Source organism: Notamacropus eugenii, chromosome 7 (assembly GCF_028372415.1).
Source record: "Notamacropus eugenii isolate mMacEug1 chromosome 7, mMacEug1.pri_v2, whole genome shotgun sequence".
Lineage (NCBI taxonomy): Eukaryota > Metazoa > Chordata > Mammalia > Diprotodontia > Macropodidae > Notamacropus > Notamacropus eugenii.
Window position 1 is genome coordinate 104,167,136 of NC_092878.1, and position 18,275 is coordinate 104,185,410.

The 18,275-nt window shown below is 39.0% G+C and overlaps 1 protein-coding gene across 2 annotated transcripts in view; it reads left to right on the forward strand.

Moving 5' to 3' along the window:
- SNX25 (sorting nexin 25) overlaps nt 1-18,275 on the forward strand; it is a 247,905-nt gene that overhangs the window by 127,253 nt on the left and 102,377 nt on the right. For both annotated transcript variants that reach the window (XM_072624146.1, XM_072624147.1), the window contains one exon: nt 13,601-13,671. In XM_072624146.1, coding sequence (XP_072480247.1) covers nt 13,601-13,671 — 71 coding nt within the window. The remainder of the gene's footprint in view (nt 1-13,600; nt 13,672-18,275) is intronic.

The following is an 18,275-nucleotide window of genomic DNA, read 5'->3' on the forward strand; positions in this document are numbered from 1 at the left end:
AAAGTCTCTAGGCTTCCCAGACTGATGAAGGAGTCCATGACACAAGAAAACTCCATTACCTAACATACATGTGCCATTCTAGTCAGGACAGTTTCCTTGGTAAATAGTGAATTTACTGTGCTAGCATATGTGGCAGCCCCTTCCTTATCCAACATGCTGTTTTCTCTCCTTCACCTAATCAAATCCGACCCAGTTTAAGTTGTGAAGCCTGGGGAAGCTCCCCTTGGTCACTCCATCCTTTATCTATCATTGTTCTGAACTCTGACAGTGCTTATTACCTGGGCTATGGGGAAATCTAGGCCACAGAATTGAGCAAGTAATTGTGTTTCACCTCATATTGTTTCCTGCTGCTTCCTCCTGATCTCATTATGAATTCCATGATGGTGGAGAGCTTGCTTTCATACTTCAGTATTTTTTACAAAGATGTCTAGTACATAATAAATAAATATCTGGTCATTACTTTCATTAAAATCCCTCTTATCTACCATCGACTGATAGACATCTTCCTTTGTTTTTTTATTGGGATATGCAGTATACTGGTAAATGTTCAATAACTAGGTCTCAAGGTGGGAACGTGTGTTGTCAAACTTTGGAGTTTCATCTATATTACTTAGGTTTTTTCTGTCACTTTCTTAAGTCTAGACAATCAACAAAACTGATTTTTAGCTTTCATTGATTTTCAAGGTGTAAATGCTGACAAAATTTAACAATTTTGAGAGTGGATAAGTAGCAGCTGGTGGTGGAACACACTTAGTGGTGTGAGATGGTGGGAGGAGGGAGAGCCAGAGGGGTAAGGAACCCATCACTTGTGCTTGGTAGTTGAACAAACTATAAGAGAAAACAGTGTGACCATTTGGAAACATACATCCTCTTTACTGGAACTTTGAACCTGATGATGGTCAGTCAGTGTTTTATCATTAAGAGGCTGGATACTGTCTAGGTCCCTTCTCCCTCTGGCTGTTTGCCTTCTGATTCAGGTAACTGCGAGATAACTATTAAAGATAACTTCAGTCAGATGCCAGGTGGCACAAATAGACATCTGGACAGTGCTATGGATAGAATGACAGGCCTAGAGTCAGAAAGGCCTGAGTTCAAATTAGTCTTCAGATACTTAGTAGCTGTGTGACCCTGGGCATGTCACTTAACCCTATTTGCCTCAGTTTCTTCAGTTGTAAAATGGGCTGTAGAAGGAAATGGCAAACCATACTCTAGTACCTTTGCCAAGAAAAGCCCAAATGGGGTTACAAAGAGTTGGACATGATTGAAACGACTGAATAATAGTAGGTCAGATAGCTTTGCTACTTATTGACTCTTGTATAATTGTAGAACAGCTCTAGTTATTTGTTTCTGACCTTGAGGCATCATAGGATTGTAGATTTTAAGGTAGGAGGTAACTTAAAGGTCACCCAATCCAACATTCTCATTTTGCAGCTAAGAAAATGAGATCCAGAAAGGTTAAGTGATTTGTCTAGTCTCAGGAAGTAAAGTGTCCGAGGCAGGATTTTCAGTTGGATCTTCTGGACAACAATTTGAACATTTGTTGCCATGATGTCTTATCAAGATTCTTATCATCATCTGTGGAAGTGTCTCGAAATACGAGTGGTGTCTACATACTCTTTCCTAGACCACTCATCTAACCTGCCTTTTGGGGCTTTGTTTTAGATTGAAAGCCAGTCTTTGGTTCCAGGGCAAGGATTGCTGTCCCTTAAAGGGATGGGGCAAATTTATAGATGGAAGCTTGGTGGTACAGTGGATAGAGTGCTGGGTGTAAAATCAGGAAGACCATCAGATGTGGCCTCAGTTTCTGACCTTGGTCAAGTCACTTAACCACTATTTGCCTCAGTTTCCTCAACTGTAAAATGAGGATGACAGGACCTACATCACAGGGCTGTTGTCAGGTTCAAATGAGGTATATTTGTAAAGTTCTTAACATGGTGTCTGGCACATAGTAGTGTTGTAGAAATGATTGATCCCTTCCCTCCCCCCAATCCGAAGAGTAGGGGTTATCAACATAGCCTAGAGGACAGAGAGAGGCAGTGTTTCATAGTGGATATGGTTGGAAGGACTTGGATGGTTCCAATCCTGCTTCAGACTACTTAATAGATGTATGACCATGGTCAAATTATTTAACCTTATTGTGCTCCATTCTACTTATTTGTAAAATGAGGAGTCTAGGCTAGAAGGGCCTCTAAGGTCACTTGTTATCTCATGAACCCTCTTGGGAGAAAATTTCATGTTCTACTTTTGTTGACAGAACAGGTCAGTCCAAAGATCTTGAACTAAGCCGACTCAGGGGTGATGCAGGAGTCATAAAGGAGTGGGCCAAGGATGGGGGGGGGTGCGGTAAACAGCAGTAAACATTGGCAAAACAGTGGTCTCACGTAGTATCTCTGCCCAAGAGAGTGGTCTTTTGAAGCAGCTGTGTGCTTATTTTTTTTTTTATGCTGAAAACCCCAAATAAAATGAGCAGCTTCACATACAAAACAGACCAGAGAAAAAGAGATTATACTTGCAGTTGTGAATCTGCTTTTTTCTCCTGTCACATTTTTAACAAATTTAACACCCCATTTTCATAACTGTCTTACTTGTCTGTGTTTCCTGTTGGCCTTCCCTCCATTCTCTTCTGTGCATTTTAAAAAATGCCTCTTTCCCCCTCTTTTTTACTTTTCCCCCCATTTCTATAACCACCATTACCTGTCTCCCTACACCACCCCCATGCTCCTACCCCCTTACAATTTGAAAGACAAACAAAATTCTTGCGTCAAGATACCTAGTGAAGCAAAACAAATTCTCACGTTAACCATGTGTCAAAATATGCCTCACTTTGCACCTTGAGTTCATCACCTTACTCTCAAAAAGTTGGAAGTATTATTTCATCATTGGTCTTCTTGAGTCACAGTTGGTCAAAGTCCATAAGTCTTTCAAAGTCCTTTGCCTTTACAATGTTCTTATTGTATAAATTGACTTCCTGGTTCTGCTTACTTCACTATGAATCAGTTGTTATAGATCTTTGCAGGTTTTTCTGAAACCATCCTTTTTTGTCATTTTTTTGAGGGCAGTTGGGGTTAAATGACCTGGCCAGGGTCACACAGCTAGTAAATGTCTGAGCTGGATTTGAAGTCAGGTCCTTCTGACTTAAAGGCTCTATTCTGTTTGCCTTCTAGCTGGGCCACTTCTTCTCATGTCTTACGGCACAATAATATTCCTTTATGTTCATATACCTTAATTCGTTTAGCCTTTTCCTAACTGATGGGAACGTGTGTACCTTCTAGTTCTTTGTCATCATGAAAAAAGAGCTGTTACAAATGTTTTTTCTACATACACACCCCTTTACTCTTTCTTTGATCTCTTTGGGGCATTAGCAGAATCATGTAGTGATCACATAGCAATCATGTCTCCTTCTTACTCAGTTGTGTTGGACCTAGGCAGCCAGGACAACTCTAGGGAGTCAGATTCAGTTTACTGCAGGCCAGGTGTTACATCGATACTGGCATTAAAAAAAAAAATCACTGAATCTCTATTATTAGTTACAGCTCATGTGAAACCTTTTACTTTTCATGGTCCTTTTACATCTATTGTCCTCATTACCACATGAGGGTAGTTAAGATAGGAACTGAAACTATGATTGAATTCATCTAGGGACCCCTGGAAAAGGACATTTCCTGTACCAATATAGCTAAGAACTTCCCTGTAACATGTATTCTTACAAAGAACCTTCTACAGTACTGAGAAGTGGCTTGAACTTGATTTGATATACTGTATTGCATCCCTGTTAGAACAGGCTAAGTTGTTCCACTTTTACTGATGAGGAAACTAAAGTAAAAAGTTTGTGATTTGCTCAAGATCACATCTAGGGGGGCAGCTAATTGGTTCAATGGATAGAGCGCTCCTCTTTGTGAGTTCAAAGCCAGCCCCAGACACTTACTAGCCATGTGACCCTGGGCAAGTCACTTAACTCTGTTTGCCTCAGTTTCCTTATCTGCAAACTGAGCTGGAGAAGGAAATGGCAAACCACTCCAGTGTCCCCGCCAAGAAAACACCAAATTCACAAAGAATTGGGCACGATTAAAACCAACATCTAAAGTCCAGGTTTTTTGACTCACATTTCACTTCTCTTTCCTCTTCCACCTATTGTGTATAGCTTGGAGAAGAGGAGAATTATGAAAGATGTAAGTTTGTTGCAGTAAGTTCATCATTTAATTCCACCCCCTTCATTTTATATAAGAGGGAATTAAAACTCACGGACATCCGGTGACTTGTCCAAGATCACACAAGTGGAAGCACCAGGAGACAATTTCTGTTCTTGAGATACTGTACAATTTTAAAAAAATTTCTGTGGCTTTTTAAAGTGGTGCTCCAGTAAATCATTTAAGTTATTTTTTTTTCTGCTCTTCTGACTATGGTTGGGCATTGCTTCAAGTAGCCACCTCTTTGGTGACCTGCTGTATCCAAGCAACTCTTGTAGCATTCATGGATAAAATGAAATTGGGGACTGGGAAGGATTGTCTTTGTGTTTGTTAATCTGTCCTACTTTTCTCTTGTATGATGCTGGAGAATCAAGTGTTGGCTGTAAACATTTATGATATTGTTGCCTTTTTTTAAATTTTTTAATTTGATTTGATTTGATTTATTTTATTTTTTTATTTGATTTCATTATATAGTCAAGGACTTTAGAATCCAGTCTAATAAGATCAGTTACTGATTACCTCCATGTTATCAGTCGTTGTCCAAAGTTGTGTCATATATCAGAATGCTGAACTTGGATTTGAGGAAACCTAGATTCTATTCCACCTCAGACTAGTAGTATAACCCTGGGCAAATCATCCGACCACTCTAGGCTTTCCTCATCTATGAATGAGGGAGTTGGACTTCACAACTGCTAACATCCCTTTAAGTCTACATTTATGATCACGATGATCCCACAACCCATTAGGAATTCTTGTCCTACTCAGATGCTACTGAAACTTTTTTCTTGTTGTTGGTGTATTATCCTCTTACTAAAATGAAAGCCCTGAGGAAATTGAGGGGATTGAGGAGATTAGGACAGCAAGTGTTTAATTATAAGAACCTTAGGAACCACACTGGCTCCATCTCGTGACTCAATTCTGAAACTAGCTTAGCTTCTATTCAATTATGGGTCTAGTCCAATTTTTTGTTTTCTGAGAAAGCTTTATTCAATTGTGGGAATTGGGAGAAAACTTTATTGCATTGTTTGAACATAGCCCTGTGTGGCTGGGAAACTGGACCACCTCTCCCTAATGTCTAGAGACCCTTAGCCAAGGACCTAGGTTATGCTGACCAGAAGCTCAGTCATATCCAAAGACTGGTGCAAGGAGTTTTCTCACAATTGTACATTTCAAGCAGCTTTTGTGTCTTATCTGAAAACTGGCCCCGTGCTGATCAGTTAGTTTTTGTTTCCACGCTCCATATTACAGATACTTGGGAGGGTGGGACACCTCTTTTTCTGAATTCAGGGAATTACACTTGTTTGCTCTTCCCCTTCCAACTTGGAAAGTCCCTAATCTTTCCTCCAGTTAGAAATCAGATTACCTAATGTTGTATGGTTTCCTTTTAATTAATTGGCCTTATTTGATTAATTATTTTTGATGTCTGTCTTCCCCTATATTTGGAGTCTAGGATTAAGCTGAGGAGGTCTTGTCCCTCTTTGTTAAGCAATTGCCCTGCATTGCTTAATAAATCGATATGCTTAGATGATCCAACCTTTGTTTTCTCAATCATTTCATATTTTACCAGCTACAACCCCTTGAGGGTGGCAGTCACATCATAACTAAATTTGTGTCTCCCCAGGAGTGCTGTGCATCCAGTGAACACTGAATTCATTTAACCAAATTTATACTCTGTGCTGGGGAAATAAAGGCAAAAAACCAAAACATTCTCTGCCCTCAAAGGATTTTACATCCCACCAGGGACATTGAAGTATGAAACAGTGCATACAAAGTAATTTCAAGAGGGAGAAAGAGTGATAATATATCAAAAAGGCTCCATATCAGAGATGGGATTTGAGTTATGCTAAAGGAAGCTAGGGACATTAATGAGTGTTTGATGATATGATCTGATTTTGTTTTTAGTTACCGTAACTATTCATTGTATGGGAAGTGAATAGCTCTCCAAGAAGAGGGAAGTAGAGATCAATATTTGATTTTCTGGACCCTATAGTTTAAAAATACAGAAATAACAATGGAGTTTGGTCCAAGGGACAGAATTGGTCTAATGGAAGCTGGAAAGAATGCATCTTCCTGGACTCCGGTTTGTCTGATTAAAAGGACTTTTAACTGAAACGGAGAAGGAAGGAGAAAAATGCCTACATCCAGCTGCTAAACCAGATACCATAGATGGCAACAACTATGAAACAGGAAGAGTAGGAGAATGCTTAGTCATCTATGGGTACTAGTGATGGAGGATAGGGGCAGAATGGATGAGAATGGGCGTTGATGTACCAAGGCATGGACTGTTAATAATAAGGTGAACTCATAAATATATCTGAGGCTTGGATGGATCAGATTTATAACTTGGATACAGCAATGGGAGGGTTATACCTTTTTCAAGAGGGATGGATCAGATAAATGGAGAGACAGGGTCACAACATAATCAACCGAGGAAGTGAATAGGATCTTAGATTGCTTTGACATGCACTGTGTCCAGAAGGAAGAAGATTTTGCTCACTGGACTTTGTATTTGTCATTCTCAGCCAGTCAACCAGCATTCATAGTAAGTGCTTTCTGTGGCAGTTCTGGGAATGCAAATACAGGCAGAAAAAATGAAAATCACTGCCTTCAGGGACTTTATATTCAAATGAAAGAAGGCAAAAGAAGGGGAGCACACCCCCTTAAAGCCTGGAGATAAATGAAGCTGTGGCAGGCTTTGGCCACCCTCCTTCAATGGGGAGTCTGTGGAGGAGCCATCCAATCAAAAGGAGAGGCTGGAGTGTATTTGGAGCATTTACACTGAAAGCAGCAAACTCTACAAATCAGGGTTTGATTTATCATTTTGTTTTCTGGATGTATGAAGGTGATGGAAAAAATGTTAATGATAATGCAGATTATTAAAAATGTGTTGCACATTTTTCCCCCTAGAGAATTGGTCATTAACCTTTTGCCAGCACAGCCCTTGAGTCCCATGTGTGGATTCCAAGGCTGGAGTAAAGCTTCTGGGGCATAGGAGAGAAAGTCCAGGAATAGTTTTTCATTGCTGAGGTCTGCTTTTTAAGCAGTATGCTAACAAGGCAGAGTGCATCCAGGATGCCAAGGACTAGGGTTGGGAAGCAATCCCAGTTTTCTTGACGATGCCGAAGGAGGAGCAGTTGAAAGAACTCAAGTTGTTTAGCCTGAGAAGAAAAGATTTGAGGGGTGGCAGTCACAAAAGCAGTCTTCATACATTTGAAGAGCTCTCATGTGGGAGTATGAATCCTTGGCAGTCTGAACTAGTCCCAGTTTGTGCAAGTTGCTTGTTCTGAGGCAATCTTAGCTCAACAGAAGAAAAAAATTCTTAACAGTGAGTATTGTCCAAAAAGAGGACAGACTAGGTTTAGGGGGTGGATAGGGGTAGAGAAGAACACTCTTTCCAGCACTAAGGTACTCTATTGTCACTAGGTTAAAATCCAACAATAAACTTCCCTTTACCATCTGGCTCCAACCTGTTTCCATGTTGATTTTCCATTCCTAGTCCTCATGCTTGCTAAGTTACAATCAAACTCTCCTTTTTCCTATTCTCTGTATGTGACATTCCATGCTTCCCTTGTCTTTACATAGGTCATCCTTCATGCATCAAATTCTCTCTATCTCTACCTCTTGGAATCTCAAACTGTCTTCAAGGCTTAGGTCTGGCGCCATCTGGAGCCATTCTAATCCCCTCTCTCCCAATTATTTTGCTCTCCCCCACAATTACTTTAAAATTAATTCAGTTACGCACACACACACACACACACATACACACACACGCACTGTGTGTGTATATATATTTACATCTATCTATGTACAGAGAGAACCCACTTAAGTCCCTCATCACATGAAGAAGACCAAACACCCAGACTAGCCAATCAGGAGGACTATCTGAGCCCTTCTAGACTGACATATTAATAATCCTTTGCAGTGCTCTCTGAGTGAACCCAAAATTTTCTTGCTGTATCAGCAATCACAAACCAGATTCAGTTTGCAAACGTCCAAAGTCAGCGACATTTCTTACTTTATGGAAACTGTAATTTAGGCTAACAAAAGGACAGATGTCTTGAGTTGGGGCACTTCCTTGCTTATTTAGAAGTGTAATCTTTGCTGACGGAAGGCAAGACATCCCAAGTCAAGGGCTCTTCCTTGCTTCATGGCTTTATAACCCCAAAGTGAGCTTAGTTCTGACTGCAGCTCCCATGCATGTGCCTGCTGCTTTGAGGGAAATAAACATGCATACGGCCTAATTCTGTCTTTCTTAGACTGAACTCTGGAGGTTGACTTGGCGTATGTGTGTGTGTGTACAGATATTGTGATGTCTGAAAAGTTCAAGAGACATAGTTTCTGGGTAATTAATCATTTTATTAACAATGCTAGCATGTTATTAATAAAAGAGGTCAGTGGCACTCTCAAAGGCCAAATACCCTCGTGGTGGTGGGCTCATAACGTATGTGCCCTTAGAAAAGTGGGTGTTCCTGAGGGTGGCTATCAACTCTAATTGGTTAACAATTAATGAGAAAGTAAATGTTGAGATATGGGCTCCTTCAAATAAGGGTCTTGGGGGTATGTGACTTGGATCACCCAAGTCTTGGTCAAAGAGACTTATCAATGTACATATCAAAGAAGAATTCACTTCCACCCTAGATCTGTATGAACAAACCCAATGAACAGGAATTTACTAATTCTCTCAGCCTAATTGGGAAAGTTTTTTCCAAGATTTCTTACAATTGTTCATTTCTGGATAAGGAAATGGAAGACCCTTTAATCCTAATCCAATAATTTGTTATTAAGATAAGAAATTATCATTTCAAAATATATGTACATATGTACACACATACATATACATACATACACATATATATACATACACATATATATATATGTACATATTTATCTGGATATATGTTGCCATCTCCCTAGCAGAACATAGAGCAGTTCTACTTTTGTCTTTGATTTCTTAATACATAGATAGCATAGTGCCTTGTCTAGGTACGACACTATGCTAACACATAGTTAATGAATGGAATTGAATTCAAATCAAAGCTAGATGTAATGTATATTATAGGCAGAATTAATGATTTGGGTAAGGGTTGAAGCAGATGATCTTCAGGGTCTCTTTCAACACTAAGAATCTATGTCATTGGATTTGGTCTGATGGTGCAGATTAAGCCAGGATCTCTTTAAAGGTCTCTGCAAGTTATTAATGATACTCTAGAATACCTACTAATAAGACTCCTTCTAGGGTCATGTGCTTCTTTTATACATAGTCCAATCATCCTGTGAATTGAAGATGTTTTAGCTTTGACAATAGTGTGCCTTGGCAAATTGGGTCAAACAGCACATTCTCATAAAGATCCTCTGAAAAGATTATAAATTTCTTACACATATAGAGCTAAGCTTTGACTTGTCCTAGCTGTTCTCTGTACTTCTTCTAGCCCTATATACTCTGTGTTTGGTGGACAGGACAGAAAATAAATGATTTTCATCCTCAACCCTACTGCCACCACCATATCTTAGGCACCTCTACACCTGTATATGTTCATTTGAAATTTTTCCTGTTAAAGATGGGTTCAACCTATCAGATTGTTTAAAATGACACATGCCCTTCAATTGGGGAATGGCTAAAGAAGTTGTGGTATATGGTTGTGATTGAATACTCCTGTGATTTAGAAAAATATGGAAAGGCTTAGACCTATGATGGAAGATGCTATCCGCCGTCAAAGGAAAAACTGGGAAATAGAAATATGCATAAGATGGGCGTACATGTATGCATATTGTATACGTGCACACATAGGCATATATGTTTATAGGCGTGTGTATACATATATGATATATTGCGTGTATCATATATGTATGTACATATGTATTTACATTTAATTATAGCCTTCTGCGGAGGAAAAAATTTAAAAATTAAAAGTGCACAGCAGAGAACAAAAGAAAACCTAACAGAAGTACAGAAAAGATGGGTAGCTTTGAAAACAAAGTGTCGTATTTGCTACATAGGTTTTCTTGAAATAGAAAATTTATTATTTTTTATATTGAATCCTCTTGTCTTCTGCTATACACATGGAAATGTTTTTTTTTCTTTTCTTGCTTTGTAAATAAGTTTAAAATGAATAAAAAATTTTAAAAAAGATAGATTCAACCATGTTTGTTTCCATGCTACTTTGTAGTGTGATTAGCAAACAAGACATTTTGGTTGACTCAAAATCAGGTGTGAGGGACAACACTTACATATTATGGATGTGATTGTCTGTGATTGGCTCTAACATATGTCTACAAAACTTCACAATGTGGCTAATCTTAGCATTTTCCTGAATTCAATACAAATAATCTTATTTTCATTGCATTATTATATATTCTGTATTATGTATATATAAAACTTTAAACTAGATATATGTACATATACATTTACAGATGTAAAATACCTTAAATTATATATGTGTATGTATATGTATGACTTTAAATTTTTAAAATGCTCCAATATTTAGATATGTTGACACCCCTGACTCTCCATTGGTAAAGAAACATTAGCAGTGTTATATATTCTTCCTGTGACACTCTTTGTGTCTCTAGTGATCTTGGAAGCGGTTTTTACTTTCCTTTGTAAGCAAGTTAGGTGAATGGGTCCTCTTTAAAAATGAAGGATGAACAACCAATTAGGGAGCTGCACAAAAGATAATGATCAAGTAATGACTTGATTAGTTCCGTGTCCTCTTAAAGGACCAGAAAAACTCTGCAAAAGAGATGGAGGAGCACTCTGGGGGAAATGTTTTGTGGAATTTGTTGTGACCAGTTCTCGTCTGTGAATTACAGACTGGCTTGACTTAGGTTTGTTGAATTGAATTGATGCAACCTTGGTAATGTGTGCTGAGGACAATGCAAGGAGCCATGTAAGAAGCTGGAGGAAAATTTGTGGAAGGAGAGAAAACTTTCACCCGGAGTGGGGGTTGGGAGGTGGTGCTGGCAGGCAGATGAGTGTTCTTGGAGGAGATGGTATCTCAGCAGAGTTCTAAAGGGAGAGAAGTATCAGAGGGACAGTCAGCTACTCAATAAAAATTTTTAAAGTGCTTATTGAATGCCAGACATGGTGCAAAGTGAGGGAATACAAAAAAAAAGGTAAAAGATAGTCTGTCCCCTGAAGGAGCTTATATATTCTAAAGGGGGAGATGACAAGCAAAGAAATATGTACAAAGAAGCCGTACACAGGATAAATAGGAAATAATTAAAAGTGGGAAGACAGTAGAATGAAGAAGAATTGGGAAAGGCTTCTTGTAAAAGATGGGATTTTACTTGGGACTTAAAGGAAGTCAGGGAAGCCAGGAAGCAGAGTGTATGTGGATGTTGGGTGTGTGGGAGATGATCACCCCGCAGAGATGGGATTAGAGAGCAATTAACATGGTCCGGCTGAGACTTAGATTACAGAAAGAGGAATAATGGGAAATAAAGCTGGAAAGGGAGTCGGGGGCCAGGCAGGATGAGTTTTAACAATGGCTGTCACTTAACTCATTTAACCCATTTTAACTTACTTGGTAACAAATGTAAGATGAGAGAGCTTGCATTGCAGCCTCTGGGATTCGTAAAGGTTATTGAATAGGGGAATGAATAGCAAGTCTGTGTCTTAGGAAAATTAATTCAGCAGTTCACTTAACTGGGTTTGTGACCCTGTGCAAGTCACTTAACATCTCTGTGCGTCAGGTTCCTCGTATGTAAAATGAGGGGCTAGACTTGATGGCTACTAAGGTCTCTTCTATCTCTAATTACATGATCCTGTGAGGGAAGGAGAATCAGTCAACCGAGTAACAAGCTTTAATTAAGTGCTTATTTTGTGCCAATGTGGTGTTAAATTGGGATACGAAGGAAAGTGAAAAGAAACCTCTGCCCTAAAGGAGCGTGCATCCTAATAAGATATTTTGTTATTGTTTCAGTCATATCTGTCTCTTTGTGACCCCTCCTCCCGCTTTAAGGCTTTTCTTGGCAATGATACTGGAGTGGTTTGCAATTTCCTTCTCTAGCTCATTTGACAGATGAGGCACTGACTTAGTAACTTCCTGTGACACCAACATGATACATGTAGCAGCTGCTATGAATATGCATACATATTTCCAGAGTGGATACACAAAATATAATAAAGTCTCTTCCTCCAAAATATTTATTTGTAACGTCACTATTAGGATACCAGAAGGCAGTATTTAGAAAGGTACTGATCACCAACCCAGAGAGCACTGATATCTCAAAACATTTTTTCTGTTAGGTCTCCCCACAAGCAAGTTCCCTTAGGCAAGTTTCTCCCTCAGCTCTGTCCGTCTCAAGCTCTCTGCCGCTCTCTCCATCTCTGCCCAAGCTCTTCCCTCTCTAGCATTCATTTCAGCTAGGCCTTTTCCCTTTCTTTTCCCTTAGGCTCCCTTCCTGCAGTGGGCACTCAGGATGTCACTGCTGTCAGCTGGGCCAGAGCTCAAGGCAGGTCACATAGGCCTATTAATGGACAAGGAAGATTTTCCTATTCCATTAACATTACACTTGCCCAGGGCCACAGGCTAGTTAAGGGTCTGAAACCAGATTTGAACTCATGAAGATGAATCTTCCTGATGGCAAGCCCAAGGCTCTATTTACTGTACCCCCTAGCTGCCATATAAAATCCATCTTCTGTGGCATATTCCAATAATACCATCCCTGTACCAAGGGAGGGATAGAAAGGACAGAATGTTCAATCAGTCAGCCAGTTGATAAATATTGACAAGGAAAAACATAAGAATGTTAGCGTATCTGTTGGCACTGGAGCTGAAGAATATTGAGGTTGCAGATGAGAAAGTCAGAGAATGTTTCAGATGACACCTTAGAGTTCATCTTAGTGCAATACACCCCCACCCCCAGTCTGACAGATGGGAACACTCAAGCCTAGAAAAATTAAGTAATTTCCTTGAAGTGTTAGAAAGCTCATTATGGACAGACCACAGATTACAACACTGGTCTGATTCCCAGCCCTCTTTTTATGAAACACTGCCTCCAAAAACTTGCTACTTTGAAATTCTTACCTGTGATATCTAGGAAAGAAACAATTTCTTAAGAAATGCCCACATTTAACTTAGAGTATACAGTTGTCATTATTGTTTTACTTTACTTGAAGTGATCTCAAGTACTCTTGGGATCCATTGGGAAATGCCCATATTTAACTAAGTTTACAGTTATTTTTTTACTTTATTTGAACCTCTTTGATCTCCTATTTGGTTTTATGAATAGCAGTGATCCCAAGTACCCTGTGGTTTAGGGTCTTCAACAAGGTTCTAGAGATGACATTTGTACAATATTCAAATTCCCTATGCTATTTGTAACTTACATAATATCAGCTAAAAGTGCTGCTGAAAAAAAAAGGTCCTTTCCTTCCTAGTCAACCTTTCTCTCTTCTTCCCTTAAATCAGGTATCAAATTGTAGTAGAAATCATTCAAGCAACAACAATAAGCAGCTTCCCCCAGCTGAAGAGGCACAAAGGTAAGAAATTATTTTATTTTGACATACATATTTTAACATGATATTAAATTGACATAATATGTTAATAAAGTCTACATTTCAAAGGCTGTGGTTTGAGTCATCAAAAGTTGACAGCCAAATGTCCTGTGGTGTGACAACTCTGCTTTCCTTGCATTTCAGAGGATTAGGTTCATATCCTTCCAAAGGGCATTTCAAATTCCAGCTTCCATGGTCTTAGAATGCTGTAAGCCTCCTGTGATTGCCCAGTTAACCTCAGGCTGTTTTCATTCTCTCCACTCATGAGTTTGTTGGCTGAAAACATGGGGGATCAGGATGCACTGTCTTTTGAAAAGCTATCTTATCAGTGTCTTCCCTCCCTCCAAATGGGGAAATTTTCATGGGTGCCCCCATGAGCAAAGAACCTACGTCAATTGGCTTTATAACTGGAAATGTAGAGACTAGCTGTCCCAAGGCTACCTGCACCTCATGTGCCACATCATGTACTCTCTGCCCCAGTTTAGAACAGTCCTACTGTTTCTTTAGCCTATTATTTTTTCTTTTGGCTTTTGTTCTTCCATGACTAATGTGTCTTATTATTGAAATGCCTATTAACTTGATTCATCTATCTGTTGTTTGCTGAAATAAGGAAGCTGCCAGGACATTCTTGATACCTTATGAGAACACTGGAACAGAATAATTGAAAATCCCAGGATATCCGGGATGTGTGGTCACTTCATGTCCTGCCTCTCACACTCATGGCTGTGTAAAGACAAGTCACCTTGCCCAGGGCAATTTTCTGAGACTGTCATTTGCAGAAGGTGATTTGATTGCCAGGAGTTTTCCTCCTGAGGAATTCCCTACGTTAAAGAAGTTACAAGTCTGGAAAATAAAAGGCCAGAATTAGAGTGGGGTGGGCTTGATTATAGTTATACAAATCATTAATTGAATAAATATTGTCAGGTTTTTTTTCCTGTCTTCTTCTGTAAAGGTATTAAGACTTGGCCTCAAGATGCCCTGAGTTCAAATCCAGTCTTAGACATTTACTTGGACTCAGTTTCTTTATCTGTAAAGTGGGGATCATAATAGTACTTCACAGGGTTGTTGTGAGGATCAAATGAAAATATATGTAAAATACTTTGCAGACCTTACAGAGCTATAAATTTATGTCTGTAATTCTATTATTATTTCTTCTCTTTTTGCCTCAGTTTTTAATTTTTGTTGTTTTGGTAATGGGGTTCAGTCATGTTGACTCTTTGTGACTGCATTTGGAGTTTTCTTGACAAAGCTACTAGAGTGGCTTACCATTTCCTTCTCCAATTCATTTTACAGGAGAGGAACTGAGGCAAATAGGGTTAAGTGACTTGCCCAGGGTCACACAGCTAGTAAGTCTGAGGCTAGATTTAAATTCAGGAAGTTGAGTCTTCCTGACTCCAGACCCAGTATTCTATCCACTGTACCACCCAGCTGTCTCCTCTCACATTTTAGTTCTGGGTTATGATTTTTTTCCAAATTATAGAACTCATTCTTTTGTACAACTTTAGTGGGAGGAAAAAGAAAACAACCCACATGTGACTGTCTTTGGGCCTTGCTTATCGATGAGCCTATGAAATGAACAAAGGTGTAATCGTGTTTAATGTCTCTGGAGAGCTTTGTCAACTTGATTACTAGTATTAGCTCACAGGAAATTTATCCATACTTCAGTTTTTCCGGTTTGAAGGAAAATTTTCCTCAGCCTACAATTTTCAGAGTACAAATTGTGCAAACTTAACTTAACTATTTAACAGTTAATTTTCTACTTGTCTTGTGCCTAGCACAGGAGGTATTTGAATTGAGATTATGGGACTAACTTGTCTTACTTTCAAGACACAATTTCTGATTTCTTCCCAATATCTCCAGCTGACATGAGCAGGTCAAGGGGCTAAAAGGAGGGATGACTGATGGATGGTTCATATGCCCCATTGGTATCTATGTGATGTCAAGAGAAAGGCACCATTGTTGTGGTGGGTTTACGGGAGACATGGATGAGTTTCGTAGGTTGGGTAGGCATGGATGGGTAGGGGAGGTTTCCTTCACTGGAGGAAGCTCATTCATCTGTCAAAGCAGCCCACCCCCATTCTAGCTGTAAGTTCTCAGAAATGCTCTTTGTAAACCAGCCCCCACTTCTTTTAGCTAACACTTTGGTACATGAGTTGCTTACTGGGGTGGTTTTTTTGGCCTGCAAATAGGGTGAGGGGTTGTATAAGGATCCTCTGAATACCCTTGAATACTAACTTTGAATAACTTTGAATAGTTGCCTCTTCTATCTTCTTATACTTTTAGTTTAAGAAGCCAATGTATTTCAAGTATAATTCCTTTTATGTGTGGTGGCAATGCATCTACAATTAACCCTTTTAGGTTGCCTGATGATCAGAAGTGCCCAGGACTACCCAGATACTAGGTGCCTCCAGGTTTTACTGATAACAAATTCAGTAGAATTGAGTACATCAAATTGTCTTGGACAATATCCTAACAAAATACACTATTAAAGTTAATTTTATTTTAATTTATGTGCTTGGGTTTTGTTGTCGTTGTTCACTTCAGTTGAGTCTGGCTCTTCATGATCCCATTTGGGGTTTTCTTGACACAGATACTAGAGTGGTTTGCCATTTCTTTCCCCAGCTCATGTGAAGGATGAGGAAACTGAGGCAAACAGAGTTAAGTGACTTGCCCAGAATCACACAGATAGTAAGTGTCTGAGGCCAGATTTAAACTCAGATCTTCCTGACTCTCTCTATTCACTATGATACCTAGCTGGCCATGCTTGGGTAGTCTCTCTATAATTCAACATGCAAATTTATTCAAACTCTGTACTTTAGGGCATCTTCAGATTAACTGAAAATAACTTATTTTCCTTAATTTAAGAGATTCTGGTTTTAAGTGAGAGTTAAAACTGTGCTCCATCAACTACATAAGTTTACAGTGTTGCTTTGCAGCTTTTTAAAATAAAAGTCCTCAAAATTTCCCATTTATGGGAGATCATATGAGTACATTAAAAGTGACATGACTTTTCCCAAGTCAGGTCTAATTTTGGTGCTGTTAGACTTTTCTAAATTAATCCACTGTAGAAATTAGAGTGAGAAATAAAACTCCATCAAAACGGATGGGAAGCTGAAACCGTGTCATTAGTTATAGTTGAACTGGTAACCACAAAAGCCTTGCGCCAAGAGATAAATGCTGTTCATTCAACAAGTATTTATTAAGGTCTAGATAGTTAAAATGCCCTTTTCGATGCACAGGCAAATTATTTTAATGCTTTAATATCTTTCAGCAAAAGGAACTAAAATTTCATTGGTGTGCACACTCATTGCACCCATGCCAATGGCCAGCATTACACTAGCAGTACTTTGGAGTTGCTGGAGGAGCTACAAAGATACGTATGGCAATGTGTATGTGTGGTTCCATGTAGTTAATCCAAGAGGAAAACAAACTGCTCCAGCTAAGAAGCTGGATCCCACCTTCTTATGAGTGGGTGAAACCATTGTTTCTGCATTCCTTTCTTGGGAAGGTAGATGACATTTCCTAAGTCGTAGAATGGAGCTGGTTCCTTTTTCATGAGAGCACCGAGAGGGGAGTAAACTTGACTCCCTTTCCCTCCCTCTTCTTTTCTTTCTCTCTCTTCTTAGCTCTAGGCCTGCATCTCCAATTATTTGCTATAAATCTCAAAATCGAATTTTTCTAGTAACTTCAAATTCAAATGAACTAATGATCTTCTCCGTTTTTGGTCCCCCTCTGGCATCCTGATTTCTGTTGAAATAAATTCTGTTTGAATTGTCAAAGTCTTCTTATTCCTGAATATCTCCATTCTACTATTTGATAAGTCCTGCAGATGCTAACATTTGTGATGTCTATTCCATCATTTTCTCTGTTCATAATATTGTTCAAAATAGCTATCAAGTATCACAGACAGAATTTGAACTCATGTCCAGGTGTCATGTCCATGTTACGACTCCAAACTCAGCACACTATCCACTAAACCAAATGCTTCCACAAATTTTTTTTGACAGAAATTACCTAAACCAACTTATAATATTATCCATCCTTATTTCTTAAAAATTAATTTTACATGTTCACTTAGCACAAATTTTGTTAAAAAATGTTCAGTGTTAAAAAAAACCATAAAAATCGCAAACCAGATTGAATCATGAGTACATGCAGACCTAAATAAAAATAGGAATAATTTAAAAACAAAAACAGGAAATGTGAGTTGTCTTAGCATGATGAGGGCAGATAGACCTCTGGGAATGGGCAAGTGAAGCAAAGGTCACTGGGTATTTTCCACTCAATATTAATTTTCCTGTGAAGCTCAGATGCCCATGACAGTCCAGTATATTATAGGAGTGTGTGCTTGGGGACATACTTATGGAGATCCACATTGGGCTTTTACTCCAGTCAACAAAGTGCCATGCTGTTGCTTATTTGGGGTTTCTTTTTTTTTTTTTTTTAATCAAAAATTGGTTTAAGGCATAGATATCACGTTTATCCAATTTTATATGACTTGCAGCTGAGAAAGAAAGCTGGTGTGTTAGGTGATACTTTGGGGATTAGAACAGACCTTGAAGCCTAGAACACTGAACCAACTCAAAAAT